Source organism: Tenrec ecaudatus, chromosome 3 (assembly GCF_050624435.1).
Source record: "Tenrec ecaudatus isolate mTenEca1 chromosome 3, mTenEca1.hap1, whole genome shotgun sequence".
Classification (NCBI taxonomy): Eukaryota; Metazoa; Chordata; class Mammalia; order Afrosoricida; family Tenrecidae; genus Tenrec; species Tenrec ecaudatus.
Window position 1 is genome coordinate 198,244,424 of NC_134532.1, and position 27,010 is coordinate 198,271,433.

At 52.2% G+C, this 27,010-nt stretch overlaps 1 protein-coding gene across 2 annotated transcripts in view; it reads left to right on the top strand.

Moving 5' to 3' along the window:
- The window catches only part of CCDC149 (coiled-coil domain containing 149), a 115,118-nt gene that overhangs the window by 18,698 nt on the left and 69,410 nt on the right, over window positions 1-27,010 (top strand). For both annotated transcript variants that reach the window (XM_075544475.1, XM_075544476.1), the window contains exons 2-3: window positions 16,583-16,744; window positions 18,690-18,728. In XM_075544475.1, coding sequence (XP_075400590.1) covers window positions 16,583-16,744; window positions 18,690-18,728 — 201 coding nt within the window. The remainder of the gene's footprint in view (window positions 1-16,582; window positions 16,745-18,689; window positions 18,729-27,010) is intronic.

Here is a 27,010-nt window from a genome sequence, read left to right on the forward strand (position 1 = left end):
TTCTCTTCCAGAGAGACCCACTGCAGGAGGCATGTGGATCACAATGGTTTGAAATCTTGGCAGATGGCGGTGAGAGCTCTGTTTGCTTGGATAATTAAAAAGGTGATGGATTTGCATGGCTGATCGCGAGCTCTCTGCTCCGCAGATGACTGCCTGTGGGGGCCGTGGCATATCAGCACCTGGCTCAAGTGCCCGGGGGATGGAGCCAAGGACCTGATGCTGCAAATACTGCACGCTCCATCTTGAGTTGCATGTCTGACTGAAGCACCTCAGCCTTCTTGTGGGACTGCTCATCCCAGCAGGGAGATAATGTTATTCAGAAAGGCAAGGCCGGAGTCTGCTCACGAGTACGGGCAGGGAGTTGCTCCTCTCTCCTGGCATGGGACAGACACAGTTCGCTTGATTACTGTGATCATTAATCACTGATACCTTTAAGTGGATCAGGAGCCCTGGGGGTAGCAAGTTAGGTGTTGAACTGCTAACTGCATGCTTGATAGTTCAAGTCCTTCAGCTGCGCCTCGGGAGAAAGAGGAAGTTCTTCAAATACCAAGCTTTACAGCCTCAGAAACCCAGAGGGGCTGTCTACCCACCATGAAGGGTCTCTGTGAGTCAAAATGGACATGTGCGAGGACTGTGTGTGTTTGTAGGTTGGTGTTTTGTTTTGTTTTTACATGCGCTGTCCTGGAGGATCCCTAGGACACTCTTTCCAGGAGCAAGGGGAAGGGACAGGAGCACGGAGAAGCCGCTTGCTCATGGGGGCCTGTTTTAACTTCCGGGAGCCTCAGTTTCCTGCTCTCTAACGGAGGGTTACGGATACCCACCTTGCGAAGAGGATTAAGTGACTCAGGGATGTGAAACGCCAAGTCTGCTGTGGACACCAACTAGGCTCTGAGATCATGGCCACGCGTGTTATTGATGCTGATGCTGGTCATTCATGGCTCCTATAGAGAAGAGGACGGCGGAGCCAAGAGCAGGGGAGACTGATGCTTTGCCCAGGGATTGTACCTTTTCCTATCAAAATCCCAGGTACGGTGGTGCTTGCGAAGCGCTCTGTCTCTGCCCTTTGGGTCCCCTTTCATTAGAGGGACACTCCACTTAAACCCGTGCAGTGACCAGCCCCCTGCCTCGTACCAGCTCTGATTTGTGGCATTGGAGTTGGGTTTGGGGGCAAACAACCCCCCTATATGAATATCAGGCTCACACATTCAACGTTGCCCAGCGTGCTGAGGAAGTGAATGTAGGGAGGGAGTGTTTGGTTTACAGACTCTGTGCAATACCTGGGTTACTTGCCTTTTAAAGTAGATCACCAGGCATTGCTTCCGAGGTGTCTCTGCGTGGGCTTAAACCAACTGTCCCCAGAGCAGGGTCCCCTAACCCCAGGGGACCGGGGTGGGCATGAGAAGTTAAGAACTGAGAGATCTGCTGGAGGGGGATGGGGGGCACTATAGGAGTTTCAGGGTCCTTTTTTTGGCTTTCTCTTGGAGACCAGGGGTAGAGGAGCCACAGCGGTCTGATAGCTTCCCAAGTGGATCTGATCGGATTGTGTGTGCGCGCGCGTGTGTGTACTCTGTTGGCTGTTGACGGCAGCTGTTGACAGCAACAAAACAAAAGAAGACACCTTCTACAAAAGTCAAATTGTTATCACATCATGAAATAAGCGGTGGACCTGCCATTCTGTGCCCCAGGTGACGTGTCACACTTCTGTGAAGGCTGGGGACATGGACCACACCCATCCTCTCCCACAGCCCCAGCAGCCTGGCCGGCAAAAGCAGGCCTCAGATGCTGGTTGATTTTAGTGGCTCATCCTGCGCTCACACACGGTCTCCAAACAAGACAGAATCGCCCTCCCCCGCCGCCCAACCTTCCAGCAGCCTCTAGGACCCCAGCAAGGTTGGACCAGCCCAGCACGGGCAAGAACCTGCTGCCCTTCCGATAAGCAGTGACGTTTAAAACCGCTAATGAGAGCTGAGAGGGCTTTCTGGCCCACGGGTGCTCTGATGGAAGGAAAGCCTTTACTTCTTTTTTGCCCTTTCATCCCTTCATCTTCATCAGCTCGAGAAGGACCGAAAGGCGCACTCGTTGAAGAGGGGACACTGGGAAGCCAGGGAGAAGGGAGGATGGGGATGTGGGTATAGCAGGAGGGGAATGCCAGGAGGGGAGGGATGGAAATAGATATTCAGCCAGACCTGTGCTATGCAGAACTCCAGTTAACCAAGACTGGCAGAGAATTTCACGTGGCCTCCAGCTACTCTCGTTCACATTATAAACTCTTCCAATTACCTGAAATCTCACTTAACTTGAGTCCCAGCACATCCCCCGAGGCATCCAAATAATCAAAGTCTGCCTGTCTGAAGTCATCCTGGAGAGGGGACCGCCTTGGAGAGGCTGAGAAAGATGGAACATTAAAGCAAAACAAAACAAAAAAAACCTCAAGAGTCATCTTAGAGGATGGGGTTAGCATTGTAAGCTCCCCGCTTGAAATGGCCTAAATGTGACTTACACATCACAGGGGCAAACTCGGCCGGTAGAGACGCACAGGAGGTTATGTAGTTGGAGAAAGGTGTGCAGGGGAGGACAGGAAAGACTGGCGCCCAGGTCTTTAGGGTGTTTGGGTGGCTGGGTTGGGGTCACTTCAGGCTGACATGGCAGCTGTGGTTGACTCCACAGAGCATGGTGTTCCCTAGAAGCTCAGACAGGGGTCTGGAGCAGTCAGGCTCTATATCTGCAGCCTGTCCTCCTGTGGGACACCCCCTGGCTGGCTCAAATCCCGAATGCCGTCGGCTGTGAACCACAAGGTAGAGGTTCTGCTTTACCCAGAGGCACCTGGAAGAAAGTACCTGGTGATCTGCTTCCGAAACATCAGCCATCGCCGACCTACATGGCCTACTTCTGCTCAGACACACGTGGCCCTGCCATGAGTCGGAACTGGTTACAGGCATGCCTGGCTCAGTTGGTGAACCTTAAGCTTCTCAGAGTCAAGGTGGGGCATGGGCCTTCCTTCCCAGTCATAAAGAGTCCCAGCGTCAGAGACCCGCTGGGCGAACGTTCTACTCTGTTCTGTTGGCTCTCCATGAGAACAGGAGCACGGGATCGGAGAGGGAGCAGCTGGACGTGAAGATGGCGAAGTGGACGGAGGCCAGCTACTGAAGGACTCTTGCTTGGCGTCTCCAGAAAGCATCAGAAAGCTCCTTGAAGAGCTGTGGGACCTGATGTGTGATTATCAAAGGTGCTGTTTGGGCCAGACAGGCAGGGAGACGAGAGGAAGCCACTGTGCTGGTGACAGCCAGCGACCGTAAAGGCTTAGAGAGCAAACAGGCTCTGAAAACCCACCAGTACTGGCTGTCCCAGTGCTGACTCAGAGCGACCCCACGGGCACCAGAAGAGAGCTGCCTTCTGAGGTTTTCTCCTCTCTTCTTATTGCATTCACCTTTTTATTTGATTTCTGACACGGTTTTCATGGGGAACTGGGTAAACGTGTACAGAGCACGTCCTTTCCCTTCGCCGGTTCATACACATTTTGTCCATCTCGTTGATTGCGGTTCCCACAGGGTGACCCCCCTTGTCTCACCTCCTCTGGTGTTTCCATTCCTCCTCCTGTCCTAAGCGGTCCTGCCTTCTGAATGTTGTCCTACCTTTTGACCCAGGTGAGAGTTGACCTCCCCAGTGTTACTGTCCATGTAAATGTCCTGCCTCTTGTTTGGCTGAGAGTTGAGCTGAGGTGGTGGGGGGTGTGGGCAAGGGCCATAGCCTCAGGGCTTCCACCCCTGTCCAACCAGTAAGCCTTCTCTTTGATCTCACAGTTTTCAGCCTTGTTCCACGTTTCCCTTCCACTCCATCTGTTCTTGTTAGGTGTTGTCCAGTGCGTTCTGACTGATAGTGACCCTAGGTACAATAGAACAAAACACCGCCCAGTCCTCCTCCAGCCTGGCCATTCTTGGTACATTTGAGCCCGTTGTTGCAGCCACACTACCCATCCGGCTCATCAAGGGGCTTCCTCTATTTCACGGCCTTCTATCTAGGACCTTCTATTGTGACCCCCCCTTTCAGAGCAGTGGGTTCTGGGAGTCGGGCACCATCTAGTTCTTCTGGTCCCAGAGGCATGGCAGGTTAGGCTCACATTGGACCCATTGTCTCCATGTATCTTGGATTGTCTTGAGTTTGTTTCTACTCAAGATGGGGAGAGACCAATAGTGGTGCTTTGGATGGCCACTCCCAAGCTTTTAAAAAAGATCCCCAGTCCAATCGCTACTCACCAAAGTAGAGGGTTAAATGATGTCTTTATGGATTATATTAAGCCAGTTGACCTCGGTGTCTCCTTAGATCTGTTTCTAGTGGCTGAATTTTTGAAAGCTGACTGGCAACTCTCTTTGGAGAACCCTCTGGGTAGACTCAATTCTCTTACCTCTTGGTTAGCAGCCTCGCTTACACCTCTCAAGGTGCCCCTCACGGGTCAGAGGGGCAGTTTATTCAAGGTTGGAGAGGTCAAGCTCCCGTGCTGTTGACCCAAAGCTGCTCACTAGAGGGGGTGGAGGGTGGCTTTTACTGGGGAGGAATCTGGGCATGGTGGAGGGGGGAGGCCATCACAGAGTAGAAAGTACAAGAGGGGTGGAGTGGGGGTGGGGCTGAGAAGTTTCCGAATCCTTCCTGAATATGAATCCTAAAGCCACGTGTGAAGCCTTTCTGGCATGTCAGGCCTTGTCCCTGCAGCTGCAGAGGAGAGCCAGCCCAGTTCAGTGGGCAGAGATGGCCAGGAGTCATTGTTTGACTAAGAGGGCCACTGGACATCACCAGGGTCCCCCTGGCTTCCTGGCTGTCAGCATCTCCACCAGCGCTGCTACAGTCTAGTTGCAAAGCCATCCAGTAGTAATGTAGTATGTCAGATAGTCGGTTAATTGTTATGAGCTTCCTTGTAGAAATTATGATTTGCTTTATTGGAGATAACAGCAAACAGGGAGCTAAACACCACTCAGTAGTGAAAACGGGGGGCTGGGCTTCTTGAGACGACAGGGACCAGCCTACGGCCTCCACGGTGTGTGTGTGGTGTGAGTGCCTGGGTATTTGTGTCAGTGAGTGAAGTATGTGCCCCGCTTTAAAAATATAATGGAAATGCAATTCAAGAGAAATCTATTTCAGAGAGGATAATAAAAGTATTTCATGTGATCTACTCTATGTGCCCGCCCCCCCCCCCCAAAAAAAATCGGCCGCGTTTTTAGAGTTCGTTCAATTGGCATGTTGCCAATGAGTTTAGTTGACTTGGGGTATGTGCATGTGTGTGTGTGTGTGTGCATGTGTGTGTGTGTGTCTGTATGTGTTCTGTTTTCAATGAGTCCAAGGGAGCTTCAACCGGTTCCTGGGAAAAGTCCATTGATTTTTCATGGTCTTTTTGAAGTCTCAGTCTGTCTAGTCCCCATGGGTGTACCTGTGGCTGTGGAACTGCGTCAAAGTTCTTGAGGCTCCCCGGTCCCCGGAATCGGTTCAGACTCATAGCAACCCTGTGTGCACCAGAAGGAAACACTGTCCAGTCCTGCGCCTTCCTCACGATTGTGTTTTCGTTTGAGCCCATTGTTGCAGCCACTGTTTCCGACAAATCATTGAGAGCCTTCCTCTTTTTCCCTGCCCCTCTGTTGCCTTTATCAAGTGTGCCGTCCTTCTCTAGGAGCTGGTTTCTCCTGACAACATGCCCAAAGTACGTGCGAAAGTTGGACACTGATTCAGCAAGACCGATGAAGAATCAAGGCATTTCAGTCGTGGCTCCGCAAGGACTCTGGAAAGTACCACGGACTGCCAGAAGAACCACCCGTCGGCCCTGGGGAAGGACAGCCAGAATGCTCTTTAGACGCAAGGGTGGCAAGACTTCATGTCACCGTGCTTTGCACATGTTGTCAGGAGAGACTAGTCCCTGGAGAAGGACATCTTGTTTGGTCAAGGAGAGGGGCAGCGAAAAAGGAAGACTCTCACGGAGATGGATTGACACTGTGGCGCAGGATCGGCCGTGTTTCCGTCTGCCGTCTGTTGGGCATAAAGTCACGATGGGTCTGCACCAACTCGAAGGACCTCGCAGCCCCCACAACATCAGCAACCTTGCTGACTGGGTGACCCATGAAGGTAGAGCCGATTGGATCTGTGGATGAATTAAACGGAGCCTAGATGGGGGAAGGAGAGGAGAGGATGGCTCCCAGACTTTGCTTGGCCCATGCTGTTGTTGTTAGGTGCCATTGTGTCCACACTCGTAGCAACCCTGTGCACAACAGAATGGAACGCTGCCCTGTCTTCCTCCAGCCTCCTCTTTGTTCCCAAGCTTGAATCCGTTCTCATTGCCACGGTGCCGGCCCATTGCCTTGCTCCCTTCTGCTTTTCCAAGTGGGATATGTCCTTCTCCAGGGACTCGTCTCTCCTGACAACACGTCCCAAGCACGGGAGCTTTGCCTATTAGCAGAGGGTCCCTAGGGGTCGGAACCGACGATGGCACCGAACAACAACGGGGATGACGTTAGCATAGCAGGAATCCCTAGTGGTGCAGAGCTTAAGCATAGGGCTGTTCACGGCAAGGCTGGTGAGCCAAGACCACTGGTCCTTCTTAGTGAGAGAGGTGGCCATGTGCTTCTTTCTGTGAAGATGTACAGCCTCAGAAATGCCCTACAGAGTCACTGGGCATCTCGGGGAGTGGGAATCCTCTAAACAGTGGGATTGGCATTGCTGAGAAGCAGAACCCATTGCCTTCCAAGCGCCCCATCACCTCGCTGAGGTGGGCAGAGCAGGCATTAATTAATCTGAGCCTCCGTGCGAGAGAAGGAGATAATTGTTTCCGTTACATAATGGCCTTTATTCGGCTGCCTCTTACACCTACTCACCTCTCAAAGCTCAGTTCTGGCATTAGCTCCCGTGGGAAGCCTGCCTTCCCGGCCGGCACCCGGCCCCAGACCCCGCCTGGCCTCTCTCGACGCCTTCTGGGAAATACTCGTTGAACGAGGGAGTACATGCTCCGTGCGCCTTCGAATCAATGTGTTTGAGTTGTAGGGCTGCAGACAAGATCGAAAGGACCGCAAACTGCTAAAAAGACAAACTTGTCTGTGTTGGAAGACGTAAGGCCTGAGCACTCCTTAGAGGTCAGGATGGAGACACTAGTCTTACGTACTTGGGACATGTTGTCAGGACACCGGTCCCTGGAGAAGGACACCGTGTTTGGTACAGTGGAGGGGCAGCGAAGGCGAGGCAGGCCCTCAAGGAGAGGGATGGACACAGTGGCTCCATCAATGGGCTTGGGCACAGGAACAATGGTGAAGACGGCACAGGGCTCTGGGTCATGTTTCCTTGTATAGTGCAGGGTGTCGCTACGGGCTGGAGCCTCAGTGACACCTAACGGCACCATGACAGTCTGCAACCAGCCGGTGCAGACAGTGTGTGGACCTCCATCTGTCCAAAGAGCCCATGCTCATTCCACCGCATGAAACACAATCTGGCAGTTCCTTCTTCTCCAGCTTTCTGTGCTCATGGTTGTCGTTTGTTTGCTTGGTGTTGGTTTGTTTTGGATTTCTTTTGGCGGGGGGGGGGGGGGGGGTGGGCTGTTATTTTATGAGTGAAGCTTATGGTGGAACCGGTTTCTCAACCTAGACCAGCCTCGTGACCCACCAATAGGGACACACTGATAGAGGATATGCTGGCAGCCAGGAGCCTTGTTCTTTGCAGCTGGGCGGGCCCCTGGAATTAGCTGGGAGGTGGCTCCCAGCTCTGCACTCTCCACTTATGGTAAAGGGCAAAGTCATGAGGAGGCTTTGGAAATAGACACCCGCGGGCTTTGCAATTGTTCCGTGTTGCAGTGGGATTTTAATATTGCCTTGGCTGTTTGAGGGAATGCTGAGTTCTCTGGACGGTCTGGGTTAGAGCAGGGCTGGGGCTTGGCCCTACTTCCTGTGCCAGCGAGACCACTGCAAAGCCTACAGAGATGACTTTTCAGTAAGGCCCGGGTTCCGCCACCGAGGTCTTGGGACCCAAGCTGATTCAGATGAGGGAGACTTTGGGGAGTCTGAAAGGAACTGCAGTGACCATGACCATATGTCCCGGAGCACTGGTGGCCTAGTGGGCTCCATGCCCGGCTGCGAAGCACAAGGTTGGCAGTTCAAAACCACTGCAGTCGCACCATGTTAGAAAGACAAAGCTATCTACACCCGGAAAGATTCACAGCCTCAGATACCCAAAGGAGAAAGTTCTACCCTGCCCCCTGGGCCGGCTTGATGGCGGTGAGCGTTAAGTCTCCGGGTGTCCTGGTTGTCTGACCCGATCGCAGGCACAAATGTTCCTAGGAATGAGACTCCTCATTATCTGGACGCTTTTGTAGGAAGCACCCTGCTTGCTGCTGAGACACATGACCCTCTCTGCCATCGAGTCCATGCAGACTCACGGTGACCCTAGAGGACAGGGTGGAGCTGCCCCAGGGCTCTCTGAGACTGTCACTCTTCACAGGAGTCCAAAACCTTGTCTTTGTCTTGAGGAGCGGCTGGTGGTTTTGAGCTCCTGACCTTGAAGCCTGACCCTTACTGAACTCAGTATGCCACCAAGGCTCCTTTCTGAGCCATGCGAATTACAAAGATTCCTGAGATGGGGTTCCAGGGAGACTTGTGGGTTTGACTGCCTACAGTCCAGAAAGGAAATTGAAGTCCAAGGAGGAAAAGGAGAACTGGAAATACAGGGAAGGGGCACCGTGTGAGTGGCACCGTTACAGACACAGCTTCAGGCAGTGCCCCGTGCCCCCGGGCAGCCGTCCCAAAGCCCCTCTCTCCTGTGTACAGTGTCTGAAACGGCCGTGGCTGTCATTGGAAGCCTCTGAGCGGGCTCTGCCCCAAACAAGGCTGGTAGCTGCTGCCGAGTTGACCCCAGCTCAGGGTGACTTTGTTGGAGTCCCTTGATGAAGCGATTGACTGTGTCCGCCCATCTCATTGACCGGATCCCCTCCCCACCAGCCTTCTACTGCACCAGCATGATGCGCTCAGTCTAGCGATTGGTCTTTCAGATGGAGTCCCCTAGTAAGAGACCTGAAGTGTCACTATCCTTGCTTCGAAAGAACTTTCTGATGGTATTTTTTCTTTTAAGCGTGGTTTGCTTTTCTTTCCCCCTGAACATCTACGGCATTTTCAATATCTTTCTTCAACGTCACCGTCCGAAGACATCGTTACTGTCGACCTTTTCCATTGTGCAGCTGTTGCACATCCGGGGGGTGATTGAGAAGACCGTGGCTTAGGTCATGCGTGCGTTCATCCTCTAGTGACAATTCTAGCTGCTGGGGGGAGGGGAGAGTGATGCCTTTGGTGGGAGGCTGACATCCCTCCACCCCCAGTGCCGCCCCTCCACCTATTCCCCCCCTCAGTGATGTCATCAGGCAGTGGTGTTGAAATTGTAGTTTACCCTCTCCTTCATTCTCCCATTGGAAAATGGAGAAATTGACATAGTGGCTGCAGCCCTGGGCTCAGAGATAGCAAGGCTGTGAAGGTAGTGCAGGCCCAGGCAGTGTTTGGGTTATCTTGTTCACAGAGTTGCTGCCTGTGTTAGTCCGGGTAGACTAGAGAAACAAATTCATAGACACTCATATGTGTATAAGAAAGAGGTTTATATATAAGAGCAATTGAATATTGAGGAAACATCCCAGCCCAGGCCAGATCAAGTCCATAACTCCAATATTAGCTCGTATGTCTGATACCAATCCAAAAAGTCCTCTTCAGACTCACGCAGCACATGCAATGATGCCGAATGCAGGCAGATCATAAGCCAGTGGGTGGGAAGTCCTGTGGATTCAGACCTACCTCTGGAGGGAGGCTGGTGGTCCCTGGTGTCCACCTCCGCCATCGTCTTCTCCCACCATCCTCCTTCAGAATATCACTGCGAGCCTGTCTCTCCGTTCTCCTGAGTCCTTCCTCAGTCCTGGCAATGAGTCACGTCCTCTGGGCTTTCCTTGCCTTTCTGTGGTTTGCTTCCAGTCTGGCAGGATGGGAAATGGGACATGCTGGCAGCAGCCATCACAGCGTCCAGTGATGACCATGTAGAATAACGAGAAGCCTCATCTCTTCCTCCCTCCCACCCCCTACCAGGGTCACTGATTGCTATCTTCATGAGGCTGCATAGATGGGTTTGGGGCCTGATGTAGGCAAACACAGCCCCTGTTTGTACGAGTTTAAGACCTCTCCTCCATCAAAGGCTACACCCCTGCATGCCACCAGAATGTGCCTGGGAGCTGGCCTTGCCTTTGACCTGTTGACTTCGTGGACTGCCAGTGGGTCCCTCTGTGTCTCCAAATAATTTCATGTGGGTTCAATTCTTGAATTGCTCGAGTTCTCCAGCACCTGTATTTTCCAACTCTGTAATGGAGAAGAATCATGGTGGCCTGTCTCACCATACGGTTCCCCATCTCAGCTACCGGATCCCCACCCAGGGCGCCTGGGCTGTCGTTGTTGTTAGGTGCCATCCAGTTGACTCCAGCTCATCGCGACCTTGTGCACCACAGAATGGCAACCCTGCCTGGTCCTGCGCCATCCTCACAACTGGTCTCATGCCATGAGTCCATTGCTGAAGCCGCTTTGTCCCTCCATCTAGCCGAGGGCCTTCCTCTTTGTGCTGCCCCTCTAGCTTACCAAGCAGGATGTCCTTCTCTGGGGACTGGTCTCCCCTGATATGAAAAGCACACGAGATGAAGTCTCACCATCCTTGCCGCTAAGGAGCATTCTGGCTGTACACCTGCCAAGGCAGATTTGTTTGTTCTTTGGGCAGCCCATAGCACCTTGAATATTTTTCTCCAGCACCACAACTCAAACACATGGACTCTTCTTTGGTCTTCCTTATTCAGTGTCTGCCTTTCATGGACACATGAAGCAACTGAAAACCATAGCTTAGGTCAGGCACATCTTAGTCTTCAAAGTAAACGTTTAGTCCTTAAGGTTACCTCCTTGTGTCTCAACACTTCAAAGGGTCTTGTGCAGCAGGTTTATTCAATGCAGTGTGTTGTTTGATCTCTCGCCCGCTGCTTCACGAGCACTGCTTGTGGATCAAGCCAAGGTGAAATTCTTGCCACGCTCAGTCTTTTCTCACTGATCGCAGCGTTACTAGTGGTGAGGACTCGTGTTTTCTTACATGGAGTAGTTGTCATTCAAGCTGAAGGCTGGAACACACTGTTCCCTTTTTGTGACCCCATTGCCGTCTGAAATATCAATGGTATAGCTTTGAGCGTGACAGCAACATACAAGTCACTACTGTATGACAAACTGACTGACAAGTGGTGTGTTAGTCCGAGGAGAGTAGAGGAACCAATCCAGGGATGTTCGTATATGTATAGGAACAATTGTATATTGTATATTGAGAAAACATCCCAGCCCAGTGCAAATTCAAGTCCATAAGTCTGATATTAGCCCATATTGCAACGCCAGCCTATAAATTCCTCTTCAGACTCACGCAGCCATGCAATAATGCCAAATGCAGGAAGATCACAGGCAGTGGATGGAAAGCCTTGTGGATCCAGTGGCAGTGGAAGCATCTCAGCCCAGCAAGGGTCTTCATGTGGCTCCTCAACAGGCAGGTAAAGCAGAGAGAGAGGAGGCCCTCCTCCAAGGAGAGAAAGAGTGGAAGTTCCCAGAATCCTCATGAGAAGGCCACGCCCACCGGGAGGCATCATCAGGCTATGACCTGATTGACAGGCTAGATTTCACCCCCTTACTCTGTTTATCAAGTTGACATGAAATTATTCAACTACCACAAGTGGTGAGGATCTGGGCTGGAGCACAGGAATCTAGGTTTGTTACAGGTGCCCTGGGTGATTTAGAACTGCAGTTCCCAGGGTTCCCAATGCAGGGGTGGGGTGGGAAGCTAGGTAACAAGGAAGGCCTAATGTAGAACTCTGCCCACCTCCAGCCAGAGCAGGTCCACTTTGAGGGATCTCACCAATACATGTCCATCACTGTTGTGACTGTGGACTAGACAGGGGCTGGAGGAAGTGCCTCCCAGCCCCACCCTTTTCAGGGTGTGGCTTCCATCTCCGCACCAAATGCATTTGCTTCTTACCCTTTGAGGGCCTTCTCACAGTCCTGATGGCGTAATGGGATACAGGTTGAGCCGCTAACCACAAGATCAGCAGTTTGAAGCCATTACTCGCTCCGAGGGGGAAAGATGAGGCTTTCTACTCCCATAAAGAGTTACAGTCTCAGAAACCCACGGCAGCAGTTCTGCTCTGTCCTGTGGGGTTGCTATGAGCAGGACTCGAGTTTGTGTTTGGGGTGCTTATAAATGTCCGATGCTTACACCCCAGATGAGCCTCACTGCCGAGGTTCAGCCCACAGAACCCAGGATGCGGGTCTCAGCAGAGCTCTCTATGCCTGAGTCTGTCAGCGACCTTGGAGCCTGGTGCTGCCCTTGGCAGTTTCCACAACCAGATGCAGACCAACTCCTCTCATGGACTCCATTTGTTTCCCAGGGTGGCTGCAATGGGGGACCATAGCTGGATACCCCCAAACTGCAGCAGTGTGCTCTCTCTCAGTTCTCGAAGCCATTGTCCAAACTCGAGGTGCTGGCCCTACTGTGCTCTCTTTGAAGGCTTGAGCAGAGGGTCTGCCTTCACCCGCTGTCCCTGTACCCGTGGACACTTCACTCCCATCTCCCCTGCTGTCCTCGCCGTCTTTCCCCTTCTGGGTGTGCAAATCATTTGCACTCAACTACTCCAAAGGTTGGTGGTTCAGCCCCACCCAGTCGCTCTATGGCAGAAAGGCCCGGCACTCTACATCTCTGTAAATAGGGTATCCGGGAAATCCCCGTGGGGCATGTCTATACTGAATTGACCTGCCGGTGATGAGTTTGGCTTGGTTTTGAGGTCTCTCGCTCTGTCCCTCTGGGTCTCCTCTCTTCTTGTAAGGACTCATATTGATTTAAGGTGGGGGCGCGGGCTGGTGTTGGTGCTTCTGAAGGATCTCTGCTGGATCGTGGTTACGTGTTAGGCTGCTGACGGCAAGGGCAGCTGCTCCGAGGAGAAAGATAAGGCTGTCTACTCACACAGAGTCAGTCTCAGAAAGTCACAGGGGCCATTCCACCCTGTCCTCTCGGGTCTCTGTGAGTCAGAGTCCACTCAATAACAGTCAGTTTGGTTTCTGGTTTTGTGATGCTGTGCAGGAGGAAAATGAGGCTTTCTCGTCTCTAAAGGCTTACCATTGTAGACACCCACACGGGCCATTCAACCTGTCCTATAGGGTTGCTGGGAGTTAGAATCTATGTGATGGCAGTGAGTGAGTGAGTGCTAGTGCGGTGGCAGATTTGTTATATTGCTAACCTCAAGGTCAGTGGTTCCAAGCCACTAGCCACTCGGCAGGTGAAAGATGAGACTGTCTGCTTTTGTAAGGATTCACTGCCCTGGGGACCCCATATAGGATCGATAACGGTTAGAACTGACTTGCTGGCAATGGGTTTGGGTTTGGCGTTATATTTAGTTAGAAGCCACCTGATGCCAGTTCTCAAGTGACAACATCTTCAAGGACATTCACAGGGACCAGGGCTTATGGCTTCCACCCATCTTTAGGAGGAGCCTCACCCAGGGCAGACCTAGCAGCTTGCTCCTCACAGTCGAAGCAGGCTGGTTCCCTGTGGCCAGGCAGCGGTAAGGGGTGACTCTTGCCTTGGTCACCATCAGTAGCCCTTGTCCCCAGACACTCATCCTGCCTCGACACCGTGGAGGTTTCTGTCCCCAAACTCTGTGTATCTTCAGGGGCTCGGGTTTCCATCAGAAACCTTGATGAGACAAAAGTTGCCGTCTTGGTGCCAGCCGATCCTAAGCAGTGCCAGCCCAGACGGCTGACCATGGGGACAGACGGAGGGGACAGGAGCAGATCTCTTCAATTGTGTGTAGATGATACCTCCCCCACCCACGCCCACACCACCCCATCCCCACATGAAATTTCAGTGTCTCCCTTAGGAGACCCAGCAGTTGAGGTTTCTGGCGTCACTTTCCCTTGGTAGTTGCTCTGGGTGGGGTCGGGGTGGTGGTGCCCGAGAACCCACCGTGGCAAACAGACTCTGTGCAAAGGATGTCCGTCTCAAAGACGCGGGATGTTCAGAGGCAGGCTTCCACCCGCGTTACCCACCACCAGGAGGAAACCCAGCCACGGTGGAGGCGTACTCTCTCGGAACTCAAATCCACCCGGGTAGGACGTTCCTTTTTCTTTGTTTTGGAAGCAAGGCAATTACTTGTCTTCTCTTTATTTTATTTTTTTAAGGAAAAGAAGGGGGGAAAGGGGGCTAATGCACCCATCTGCCTCTTTTCTCCCCTTATCATTTGATGTGAACTGGGACTTAGAGAAGTCAATTCCGAGCAAGCACTCGATCTGAGTAATGCTTGCCTGCCCACAAAGGAGCATTGACTCCGGAGGGCTGGAAAGAGGGCCGCTTCTCCCAGCTTTGTGTGCCCCTCCATGGTGACAGAGTACTCACGTCAGGGCCCATAATGAAACTATAAATTGTTTTCATGGATGCTCTCGATTTGGTCTTTTACGGGTGAATTCGAAAGGTATTAAGGGCCTCACTTGACACGTGTGAATAACACCAGATGATGCAGCTGAGCCAATAAACAGAACGGGCCAGGTCGGGGCTCTCGCTGACTGACCAGTGTGGTGGGTCAGCATGGGGGTGCGGGTTCCACGAGGGGGAGAGCCAGGGGGGAAAGGGTGAGGTGGAGGAAGTAGAGAAATCCCATACTTCTAAGTAGCTGGGTGCATCTGATTCCTTTTGGGGAGCTTAAAGCAGCATTTCCCAAAATGGGTGCTACCACTTCTGGATCAGGGGGTGGGGAAGAGGGTAGGGGTAGAATGATCCAGAAACTCAAAAACTCACTGGCCATTGGCACTGGCTCTCAGGGCAACCTTACGGGGCAGGGTAGAACTGCCCTGTGAGTTTCAGAAACCGTAACTCTTGATGGCAGCAGAATACCCTGTCCTCCCAACGCAGCTAGTGGCTTCAAACGGCTGACTTTGCAGTTTGAACCCAATGAGTGACCACGATGCCCCCAGGGCTCCCGGGAGGAGGGCCTGCAAAAGCCGCTGCCTATGCTTTATCCTGCATTCAGAGCTACAGCGCACAGGGTCTCCGTGGCCAGAGGAGTACTCAGGGGGCGTGTTTTACCCTTGAAAGGGACGAGGTGACCTGTGTCTGTGTCTGAATCACTCAGGCCACACAGGCCTGAGTCTGAGTTAGGGACCGAGACCTTGAAGGAGAGAGGGCTGTGGAGTGGGGCGGACAGGGTTTCCGGCAGTAAGGGTTCCATGGCAGCATTTTAATGACCTTTGTTCCCGCCCTTCCTGATGATAGAAACCGCATTGGTTTACTCTAGAAAGTTTGAACAATCAGAGAAAAGCAGGAAGAAGAAGAAGAAGCCAAAACAAACACAAACAGAAACCACATGCGATGGATTATATTACCATGGTAGCCGCGAATCCTGTTCTTACAAACTCGGTATTGAAATAGGTCCCTAGGTATAGCGTTCTGCACCATTGTAGTAGAACAGGACCCAATTTTATCCGGCGACATAAGTCATGGCACAGCCAAGCCGGGCCCGGCCCTGTGCTATAATGGTGGCAGTTGGCATGTGCCAGGCTCCTTCCACCTGCAGGTTGGTGGTGTTGCTCTTGTTCACTCAGTTCTTTGTGCACAATCGGCAGCCTCCGTTGTCAGCGCTATTCGTCTCCGGGGGCCAGAGACAATAACTTTTGTCCCTGGAGTTACCTGATCCCAGCTTGAGGCTCCAAAGATACGCAGCATCTCTCAGGTCAGGAAAGACAAGATCGAGGGTCAAGGAGGCGGCACGCGCTGCAGGGGGTGAGGCGAGGGGGCAGCTGGTCTGCTCGAAGTGGCCAAGGCCAGAAAAGCCACCCTTTACCTGTTTCCAGCCTCGTGGAAATCAAACGTCACCCCAGGAAGAATGGGGTCGGACTGTTTGCTGTTCTCCATAAGGCACGCATCGGCCGAGCTTTTAGAAGTAGACTCCCAGGCCTTTCTTCCTAGTCTGTCTCACTCTGGAGACGCCCTCGAAATCTGTTCCGCAACACGCCCCCCCCCACCTCCACTGACTGGGACAGTGACTGCACATGAGGTGCCTTGATGGGGACTCGAACCCAGGTCTTCTGCAAGGAGAATTCTACCACTGACCCCGCCCTCCCCCAGGCATACATAGACACGCACACATACATTTTCATATTTGGTTTTGTCCTTTTTTGGTTTAACCGTTTTACCTGTCCCAGCTGACCAATAATAAAAGACAGACTCTCAATGAGATGACCAGGCAATGCTTTGTTCCCTTGAATACAGGGTCCCTGTGAGTCAGAACTGAATCGACAGCATCTCCCCACACCAGCTGCCCAAATTCCATCAACACCCAAGATCTGGGTTCTGCCCAGAGTGCAGTATGCGCCCTTTAGCACACGGCGCCACTTCCTGCCCAACGTCCCTGGGTGTAGTCTCTAACACAGAGCAGGCACCAGGATCCCAGGGTGTGTGACGGATGTACGTACTGGGTGTGCTCCGTGAACCTGGCCGGTGTTTGAGACAGTGGCTCCCTGTGTTTGCTCCGCAGTATCTGGTGTGTAAGCGGAAGCTGGAGAGTAAGAAGGAAGCCTTGCTGATCCTGTCCAAGGAGCTGGACACGTGCCAGCAGGAGAGAGACCAGTACAAGCTCATGGCCAATCAGCTCCGAGAACGGCACCAGTCGCTGAAGAAGAAATTCCGGGAGCTGATTGTACGTATTATTCCTCCACCGGTGCGTCCTCTGCCCTAGTTCAGGCTGCGGGGGGTGGGGTGGGGTTAAATGTTGTGTGTTCAAAACAGGGTTACATTCAGGCAGTGAGGAAAGGACAAATCAGACGTGAAGCTCGCCACTCCTACTTCCTCCTTCCAGGAGGACTGGTGAGCCTGGGGGCTGGGCAATGGGCCCCTGCTAGGTTGGCAGTTCAAACCCACCAGCTGCTTTTGGGGAGCAAGCAGAGGCTGTCCGTTCCTGTAGAGATTTACAGTCTCAGTAACCCCATGTAGGGTCGCAATGAGTCAGAATTGACACGATGGCTGTGGATTTTGGTGAGGTTTCCTCCTCAGAGTGCCCCCCTCACCAGCCAACACTATAGGCCCATACAGGGTCTGCTATCCTCCTGGGAGTTTGTACATATATGTCCGTGTGCTTGCGTGTGCTGATATATTGATTTATTTAGGTCTTTCGAGTTTCTTTCGGATGTGAATGATTCATCCTGCAAAGCCCTCCTGTGTAAGACGGTGGCCCCTAGCCTGCCCCACGCCCCGCTGTTAGGTTACATTTCCTCCTGGTTGAGTTCCTCAGCCTCGCTGGGTTGACTGGTGGCCCCTGCATTGGACGGCATGGCTGGGGCCGAGCGCCCTCACTGCAGACAGTTCTGTGGGTCTGAGCTGCGTGTGGAGCTGTCGGAACCCCATGTGTTTCACTCAGCGTCTTGCTGTGGATGTGTTTCTGGGCAACCGCCCCCTCCTCTCAGCAGTGGCAGAGCAATCTGTGGTGCCGCCACGTCCCCCCTCTTTACCCCGACTCTAGGCGGCAAGAGTTTCCCGGATGCAAATTAGGTGGAAAAGGGGGATACTGACTTCATCATACGACTTTGTGTCTTCACAAACACCCCACCCCCACGCCTGTGAGGAGGCAATCTCATGTCTTTTAAAAGTCCTGCTGCCCACACCCAGGGTTCACTGTGGCCTGGCTGTCCCCGGGGCAGGTTCAAACCCCGCGGTCCACATCAGATAGGAGAAGACTGACATTGGCCTCCTCAATGACACAAGAACACAAGGGCGGGGAATGGAGTCACTGGAGAGAGAAAATGAACACACACTCACAACAACAACAACCACAACAACAACCACAACAACAACAACCACAACAGTCTGATTGGAGTGAGAAGGTTTTAAAATTTTTTTTTCTTTGTTTACCAAATTCTATCTCCACCTTGCTTCCTCCCCCTTTGATTCTCCTGACCATCCACTGCCCCAGAGAACACTGGTGTGTGTGTGTGTGTGTGTGTGTGTGTGTGTGTTTATGCATGCATGCATGCATCTATCTGTCCACCGGTCCATCACTATCCTCTTGGATCTAAGTAGTTTAACTCACTGCCACCCATTCGATGCTGACTCTTAGTGACCCTGTAGGACAAGGTGGAACTGCCTCGTGAGTTTCTGAGACTGTAACTCTTTACGGGAGTAGAAAGTTCCCTCTTTCTCCCAAAGAGCAGTTGGTGGGTTGGAACTGCCGACCTTGCATTTAGCAGCCCAACCGCGTCACCACAATGCCAGCAGGGCTCCTACGACTCTTTGAAAGAGGTATCTGAACCGAATGGAATGCACAGTTTCTGTGGAGTTCTGCTCAAAAATCATTTTTGATAAATCCCGTTTTGTGTTCCAGCTCACCTACTTTAGAGACTCTGTAGGCTGGGTCCTAATTAGAAAGGATCCCCTTGGGGACTTTGTCCAAAATAACTCTAGTTTGGTTGCTAGTTAATTTCTTAAAAGGTGCATTTGAGCTTGGGTCAGCAAATTGCTGGGTGGAGGACTGCTGTTGGGTGTGGGGAGGGGGCTGGATTTAGGCTCATCGCTTGGTTCCATTCCTGGGACGTGAGCAAAGCTTGTGTTTTGGAGGCGAAAGTGAAACATTAGCACTGGTTTTCTTGTAGGATGGAGATCCGTCACTCCCCCCTGAGAAGAGGAGACAGGTAAGACGTATTCCTGTTCTTCACTATGACTGAGCTGGTCACTGTTGATGGGGGGAAACCAAAGCCAAACCAAAACCTAACTCAAGATCCCCCACATGTCACAGCTTAGAAATGCTCCACGGGGTGTCCATGGGGAGTCTTGACTGTAATCTATAAAGGAGTTACCCAGAGTCTCCTTAGGAGGATCTCCCAAACCAAACTGACAGCCTTTGAGTCAATTCCAACTCAGACTTAAGTTTACCACTGTCCAGTTGGTCCTGACTCAGAGCGGACCTGTTCAACCTGGTAACACTGCCTCATCTTTCCCCTGAGGAACTGCTGGTGATATTGAACTACTGACCTTGCAGTCAGCATCCCAACACATAACCACTTTGACCCTCCCTGTGTATGTTTTCTGAGCTGCTGAAGGTTTACAGGAGCAGACAGCCTCATCTTTGTCCCAAAGAGCAGCTAGTAGGTGTGAACTGCCAACCTTGTCATGGCTTATTGCTTACCCGACAGCACCACCCGGGCTCCTTGGGAAGATCAATTCACGCACTGCCATTGACTCAAATATGACTCATCGCAACCCCATAGGGCAGAACAGAACTGCCCTGAAGGGTTTCTGAGACTGTAAATCTTTACCAGAATAGAAAGCCTCGTCTTTCTCTCATGGAAGAGTTGGTGGTTTCAAACTGCTGACCTTGTGGTGAGCAGCCCAGAGCATAACCTACTACACCATGAGGACTCTTGGTTGGGACTGTCAGGAATCCCAAAATATAGAGAGAAGAGTTTCTTCTAATTTTCTAGAGTGCTTTGCAGCCAGGAACCCTTTCTGCTAAGGTTGCAGACAGATGCTGACTGTGAAAAGGAGCTAGGAATGGGGTGAAACACAGTCACAGTAAGGTCCAGCAGGATGGGACAGGGTACAAGAATTGACTGCATTCCTTTCTTGGTGGATTCTTTGGAAAAACTGAGAGTTAAGAGCTCCTGTTCCTTGTTACTTTGTTTAGCTAACTATTTGGTAGGCGGATGCTGTTCTGTGTTTAGGTCCTGCTGCTTCAGTTATTTGCTATCAAAACTCACAAGTGAGTGATTTGGTCCGAGTCTGCAGAAGAATCTTGATCAAAAGGGGGGAGTTGTGAAACAGAACTTCAAAATTCCTTTGCAATCCAGACTCCCTAGAGGCACTGAGACTTCTGAGGCCCCAAATCTATAGCTCTGAAGGAAATCTTCAAACCTTAAATGAAAGCTGTTCCCTCAAGTAATCTTTAAACCAAACAATAGTATAGCCAAATTTGAAAAGAATGCCTGTCTTATTAAGCCTTGGGTTCTTTTGCGGAATTATCTATATGAGATCCGTTTGACGACAGAAGCTTGAAAGGTTAAGTGAGATGCTTTGGGGGAGGGCAGTTTGTATTGATGATGGCGAAGTATGGGGGAAGGTACCAAGAGAGGCAGCACAACCGGACGAATATGACCAGGGTCAGTGAGTTGTACATGTGGCTGTGGTTGAGCTGGTGTGTGCATGCTGTGTATATCTCCACCAACCAACAAAATAGACTAGAGTCTCCTTTCACTGCATCGTTTTCCCTCTCTCTGGTAACCAGCAGCATTTAGTTGTACCCTATTCCCCGTGGTTTTGGATGTCCACCGTGTCATTGGTCAAATAGGCATGTCTGTGTGGTCAGATACTGCCTGAGTGGAGTGAAACAAGGCATAGCTCTATTCACTCCTATCCACAGATACACACATGTACATCCGTGTACACAGAGGCCTGTGGCATCATGGGTTACATCACAGGGTCGGCTGCTCCACAGGAGAGAGAGGAGACTTTCTACTCCTGTAAAGGTTTACAGCCTCAGAAGCCCACAGGGCACTTCTACTCTGTCTTACAGGGTTGCCATGAATCAGAATTGACTCAGAGGCAGTGAGTTGGTTTGTATAGGGATGCACACACGTACAGTTCTTTGTTCTATACTATCTCTAGATGTTACGCTATGTAGAATTTTCACAATTGTTCTATACTGACATATCCCTGAATGACAGCTTTGAACGAGCTTGAAGAAGGTGCTCTGGTGGCTCAGTGGTTAGATGTTTGGCTGTGAGCTGAAAGGTCAGACTTTCAAACCTACCAGCTGCTCCAGGGGAGAAAGATGTGGCGGTCTGCTCCCAGGAAGCCTGGAAACACCCAAGGGCAGCTCGACTCCGTTCTATAGGGTCGCTATGAGTCAGGATCAATCACCAGCAATGGGCACCCAGGCCTGCCTTCCTGCTGCTGTTCAGGTCAGGCCCTGCTTCTGCCCTGCCGTGTCTCCCACTAGCTCTTCAGAGGGTAGGATGTACTTTTTAATGTTTGTCATTCTGAAAATCGAGCTGTCCAGGCTTTCTTTGGCAAGTTGGGCGCCTTTCTAGAACAGCTCAGTTTTCAATGGCAAGTAACCCGTTAAGGGAGCGGCCGGGAGATCGTGACAGCAATGGTTGTGCTTAATAGCTTCTCTAGGATATGGAAATGAAGACTTGTTCTGGAATCTCGGGCAGAACCGCTGGCATGCTGCGGGCCGGATACACCGCAGCCAGAGATCGTCAAAAGAGCTCAGATGGCCCTCGCGGAATTCCTCTTTTTCCCAAGGAGCAGTTTCCCTAGGAAGGAGCCAGAAGGGACTGGGAATGATCTTGGCCTCATCTTCTCACGAGTTGGGATTCTTCGGGGAGTGAGGGGGGCATGACAACACATTCCCCCCTTGAAAACTCCTCTCTGAGTCAGAATCAAAAAACCCACCGAACGCATCCCATCTTGAAGCTCTTCTTGTCCTGCCTGGTTTGCAAACAGACCTGCCACGGGAGGTGTCCGTCCTGGTTCCAGAGGGTGTGTTTGCTTCCCTGCCTTTGCAAAGCATGGGTGCTACCAGGCACCCCGATGACAGCCTTAGAGAGAGCAGTGCTGGCCCTTTGTGGGGCACGGGGGCAGCCTTGACTGCAGTCACTAAGTCCCCGGTCTATCTGAAGTCCTCCCCCCAATAACTCCAACCCGCCCCCAAAATCAAACTCGCTGCCATCAAGTCTGTGCCGATTCATGGTGACCCTATAGGACAGAGTAGAACTTCCCCTATGGGTTTCTGACATCGTCACTCTTTACAAGGGTAGAAAGTCTGACTTTCACCCTTGGAGAGGCTGGTGGTTTCAAACTGCTGACCTTGTGGATCACAACCCAGTGCCCTGGTTCTATGCTCAGCACCAAAAGCCCCTTCAGAGATCCAGGGTGCTTGAGATGCGTCTCTGCAGGAGCCCTGGAACGGACCTGCTGTGGTACCTGGCCCATTGGGAAGAAATCCAGGGACCGGAAGCTGTCACAGGGACTTCACTGTGAGCTCCCCAGTGCACCTTCCTCAGCCCTCTGAGTCCTTACAGCAGGTTTGGTAAGGAAGGTGTGAATGCCCGCCCCCTCCCCAAGTGTCTAGAGGAGGAAAATCCAAGCTGAGGGAGGCTAAAGGCCTTGAGAGCTATTAGCAGAGCCACTCAGCGGCAGATGCAAAGTCATAATGGCTCAGATTAAGCAAACATTTATTTAAATAGCAACCTCCCAAACCCATTCAAGAGCGTTTGCCTGTGGGGACAGGGAGATACATTCACTGGCAAGTGTGTGTTTTGAGATTAAGCGGTAGCTCCCTGCACAGCCGAAGATATGTATAAAATAAGCTCTGAGGTGGCTGGGCGCATGTGTTTGGAGTGGTGGGTTTTTTTGTAACTCAAAAAGCTGTCACTGAAACAGAGGTCACCACTTTGGTACTTGTTTGAGGAGGGGGCTCCTTGCTAAGCGAAGCAAAGTCTCCCCAACTTCCTATTCGCACAGGAGTCCCTGGCACATCAAAGCCACTGAGGAGAAAAGGCAATTAAGTTTGCTATCCGTCAGGCCTCTCAATCCGCTTGCTCTCTGCGCCATCACACACTCTTGCTGCTGCTGCTTAAAAACCGTTTTTCTTGCTTCATCTAGTACCTTTTCTTGTTGAAGGGTAGATTGAAGGGGCCCGGGGTACATTTGGAGCCCTGGGGACACAGTGGTCAGGCACTGGGCTGTGATCCGCAAGGTCTGCGCTTCGACATCACCAATGCTTCGTGGGGAGAAAGCCGGGGCCTTTCTATACCCCTGAGAAGTTACACTATCAGACCCACACGGGGGGTGGGGGGGTGGGGGAGAGACCTACCCTGTCCTTTAAAGTCTCTGTGAGTCAGCACTGACTCTACTGGCAGTGAGTTTTTGAGAGACGAGACAACACACACACACACACACACTCATGAATCCAACTCATCGTGACCCCAAAGGACAGAGTAGAACTGCCCCACACGGGTTCCCGAGGCTGTACATCTTGCTGAGAGCAGAAAGCCTCATCTTTCCCTCGAGGATCAGTTGGTGGATTTGAACTGCCCTACCCTCCTACATACCTCGGTGTAGAGCATCCTGGCTTCTGCCCTTGAGCTCTCTACTCTCTCCGTGTCCTGCATAGGTGCCTTGCCAGTGGCCTCCCTCCTTCCCTCTCACTCTTGAGCTCCTGCAATGCCGTGGCTTACGGAGCCCTGCGGGAGAACCAGGTGGCAGGCAGCTTCCACAGAGACGCATCCCCACCACTGAGCCCACTGCCATTGGGTCCATCCTGGCTCAGAGTGGCCCTGGAGGGCAGGGTAGAATGGTCCCTTTGGGCTTCTCAGGCTATCCATCTTTACCGGAGCAAAAAGCTTCATCCTTTCACCCTGGGAGCAGCTGGTGGTTTCGAACTGCTAGACTTGCGGTTATCGGTCCATGGTGTAAGCCACTAAGTGCCCAGGGCCCCTCCTTCCCAAAGACGACAGCCGGGGAAGCCCTCCGGGGAAGTCCTTCTCTGTCGCCCGGGGTCCTTCTGAATGGGAATCCAGTCGACAGCAGCGGATTTGATCTCGTCAAGCCCTCACGATGGATCTGACAGCTGAGGCAGAGCTGTGTTTCAGGGCTTCGGTCTACATCGTTGGCACGTGCACAAGGGGAGGTTGTGTCTGATCGGCTACAAAACCTGGGCTGACATGAGGGACTGCCCTGGACGGTGACACGTGACTTCTGGTCACTGGCCTGGGTTATTCAACAACTCTGAGGACTCCTGGTGGCTCTGCGTGAATGCGTCCCTCCTCGTCACTTTCTCTCGTGTGGTTTCTAGCTGCCTTTCCATTTGTCACACGGGAGCAAGGAATGGCAGCTGGCAGTTCCTCTCCACCCTGCGAAGGGATGCAGGTTGTCTCTGGCCAGAAATCAAAACCAAACTCGCTGCCATTGAACCGATGCCGACTTACAGTCCTTGTAAGGCAGGGTAGAACTGCCCCCGCGATTTTCCCAGACCGAAACTCTTTACATGCGTTGAAAGCCCCCATCGTTTTCCTCTGGAGCAGCTGGTAGTTTTGAACTACTGACCTTGTGGTTTGCAGCCCAAGCCCTAACCACTACGCCAGGCACCAGGGCTCCCTCCCTCTTGCTCAGGGTGCTCCACAATTCCTCTGGCTGGAAGCAGCATCAGGGATTTGGTGACTGGAGACAGGAGTCGTCAGCAGTGACTGTCACTGCCAGTTCTGATATGTAATTTATGTTTCTTAACCGGTTATATAAAAAACCCCAACCACAGTTCCCCTGCGGTGCAAATCGTTCTGACATTTCATGGCATATTTTTAGTGGAATGGAAACACCCTGGCAGAGGCAACTCGATCCGGGAGTTAAGAAGTAGCAGCCATGGGAAATCGCTAGGTGGTGCAAACGGCTGCTAACCAACCAAAAGGCTGCAGGTTCAAGTCAGCTCATCGGTACCTCGGAACTAAGGCTTGGTAATATATGTTCGAAAAGCAGCCACTGGACTGTCTGTGGAGTTCATTTCCACTCTGACGCCCACTGGGTCGCCATGATGGTTTGGGGGTTAGGACTTGAAAGCCACGTGTGTCCCAAGTGGAAGGAGTGGTCCTATCACCTATACGACAGTCCTGTAGCTTCCTCCTGGACAAGGGTTTCCCCCAAAGAACTAGAGAAGGGGCCTGGGTGAGAGCCACACTCCCCCAGGCGCCTGGTCTGTAGTTAGCACCCCTGCATAGACGCTTGTTCAGAGCACCCCAACTCCCATACCAGGAGCTCGTCGGAGAGATGGGCTGAGTGTCTGCAGGCTCCAGTGGTCATCAGGAGCTGAGATGTCCCTTGACAGAGGCCCCAAGTCTCCCAGCTGTGGTTTCCCCAACTCTCGCTCCCCTCTGTTCCTCTATCACAGGGTTCAGAGAGAAACCCCTAGCGGGGAAAACAGGCAGATCAGCTCACTGCCACTGAGTCCATTCAAGCTGAGAGTGGCCCTATAGGACAGGGGTGGAGCAGCCGCCAGGGTTTCTGACACTGCACATTGTTAAGGAAGCATTCTCCTGCAGAGGGGCTGGGGATGGGGGGGTTGGGGCTTCAAGCTGCCAACCTGCCCATTAGTGGCTCAACACAGAACCCACTGTGCCCCTAGAGTTCCTGGTCTCGCCAGAAGGAGTAGCTTACGTATATGTGGTTATTGTTGTCGAGTGCCATTAGGTTGATGGCGAGCCTGTGTACAACAGAAGGAAACGCGGCCCGGCCCTCTGCCTGAGCTGACAGCATCCTCTGCTGTATCCAGTGTCCCACTGTTATCAGAGCTGGCCTGTCACCCTCCCCAGTGGCCCTGCCTCGATCAGCATATTGAAGACAAACTTCTTGGGAAACCTTTGCCGGTTTTGCCATGTAGACTCCCGCATGGTCCCCGAGGGTTTGTCCTCTGCCTGGTGTTAGCGGGTCTGCCACTTGCCCCCCGACGTTTCCTTTGCGGGGTGCTGCTGTGCTTCACTCTGCTCGCAGCACCCTTCTCTGTAACACAGTGCTCGCGCAGCTAGGACGCGATAAGCAGGCTCCGAGTCGTGTTGGCTTGATGGAGTGTAATAGTGAGCGAGCGAGCGCGTGCGTGCGTGCGTGCGTGCGTGAGTCACTGCCGGTATTTTTGGTCAGAAGAAGCGGGTGAACTTTTCTCCTCTATTTCAAGTGCTTGGAGATGGGCTGTTCCTTTCCCTCTCCTGTCAGGGAGGAAGAGCCTGATCAGGAGAATCCGTTCCCAGTATTCCAGCCCACTGTTTTGCTGGTGACCAGGCGGCAGAGCGGTGTGTCATAAGAAAGAGCAGTGTGTCACCACTCCCTCCTGCCTGTTCCCTGTTTAGGGAAACAGTAATCACCTGTCCCAAGTCAGGGGTGCCTCTCCTAACCCCGCCCTGCCCCCTGGGCCCATTTGAAAGGGGGGGTGTTGATGTACCTGGAATGCTCTTGGAGGCAAGGCGATTCTGATTGACCACTGTATCCTGGGCGTGCAGTTGGGTAGCTATTGTTTTCTCCAGACTTCTGTTCCTCCGGGCTGCAGTATAGAAAACTGTTGGAGAGTCAGATGGCTGGGTCTCTGAATCACCGTGTTAGAAACCAGCCTCATTCGTGGACTGGTCACATCGTCGGTGCCCTCCCCCCATCACCTCACGCCAGTACTCTAACACCCAAGGGTGTCTTTGAGTTGGGTGGGACCAGGGTAGGGGGGGGTCTTTAGATACAGAAACGAAGTGCCCAGCACCTTTCACAGCCATTCAACAATAGGAATGTTGGTCTATTGCAGCTGACAGAGAAACTTGGTGGATTACTTGATGGACGGCTAACCGCAGGTCAGCAGTTCGAAACCACCAGCCGCTCTGCAGGAGAAAGATGCGGCTTTCTGCTCCTTGAAGATTTACAACCTCAGAAACCCAAAGGGTCAGTTTGACCCTGTCCTGTAAAGTGACCAAGAGTAAGAGTTGACTAGATGGCAGTGACATTTTGAGGTTCATGGTGCTGTTGAATAAACATTGGATCATAAGTCAAAAGATCGTTGGTTCAAATCCCCTGGCGACTCTGCAGGAGAAGCAAGTGGCTCTCTGCTCCCACAGGTTGTACAGCCTTGGAAACTCTATGCAGGGTCGCTATGAGTTGGAATGGCCCAGTGGCAGTGGGTTTGGTTTGACACCTCACCATAAACACTTTTTAAAAAAGATTCATTTTTGTTGTCCATTACAAAAAGTATCCCTCTGCTGTGGGTTGGAGGAAGTGAGCTGGCCTTTGACCCTCGGAGACTGAGTTGTAGGCGTACTTGCGTAGCTGTGTTAGGCTGGGCTGTCTCCCTAACCAGTGACTCTCATGTATGTTTAGGAAAGAACTTATATCAAGAAATAATTATATATCAAGAAGGCATCCCAGCCCAGTCCAGCTCAAGTCCATAGTC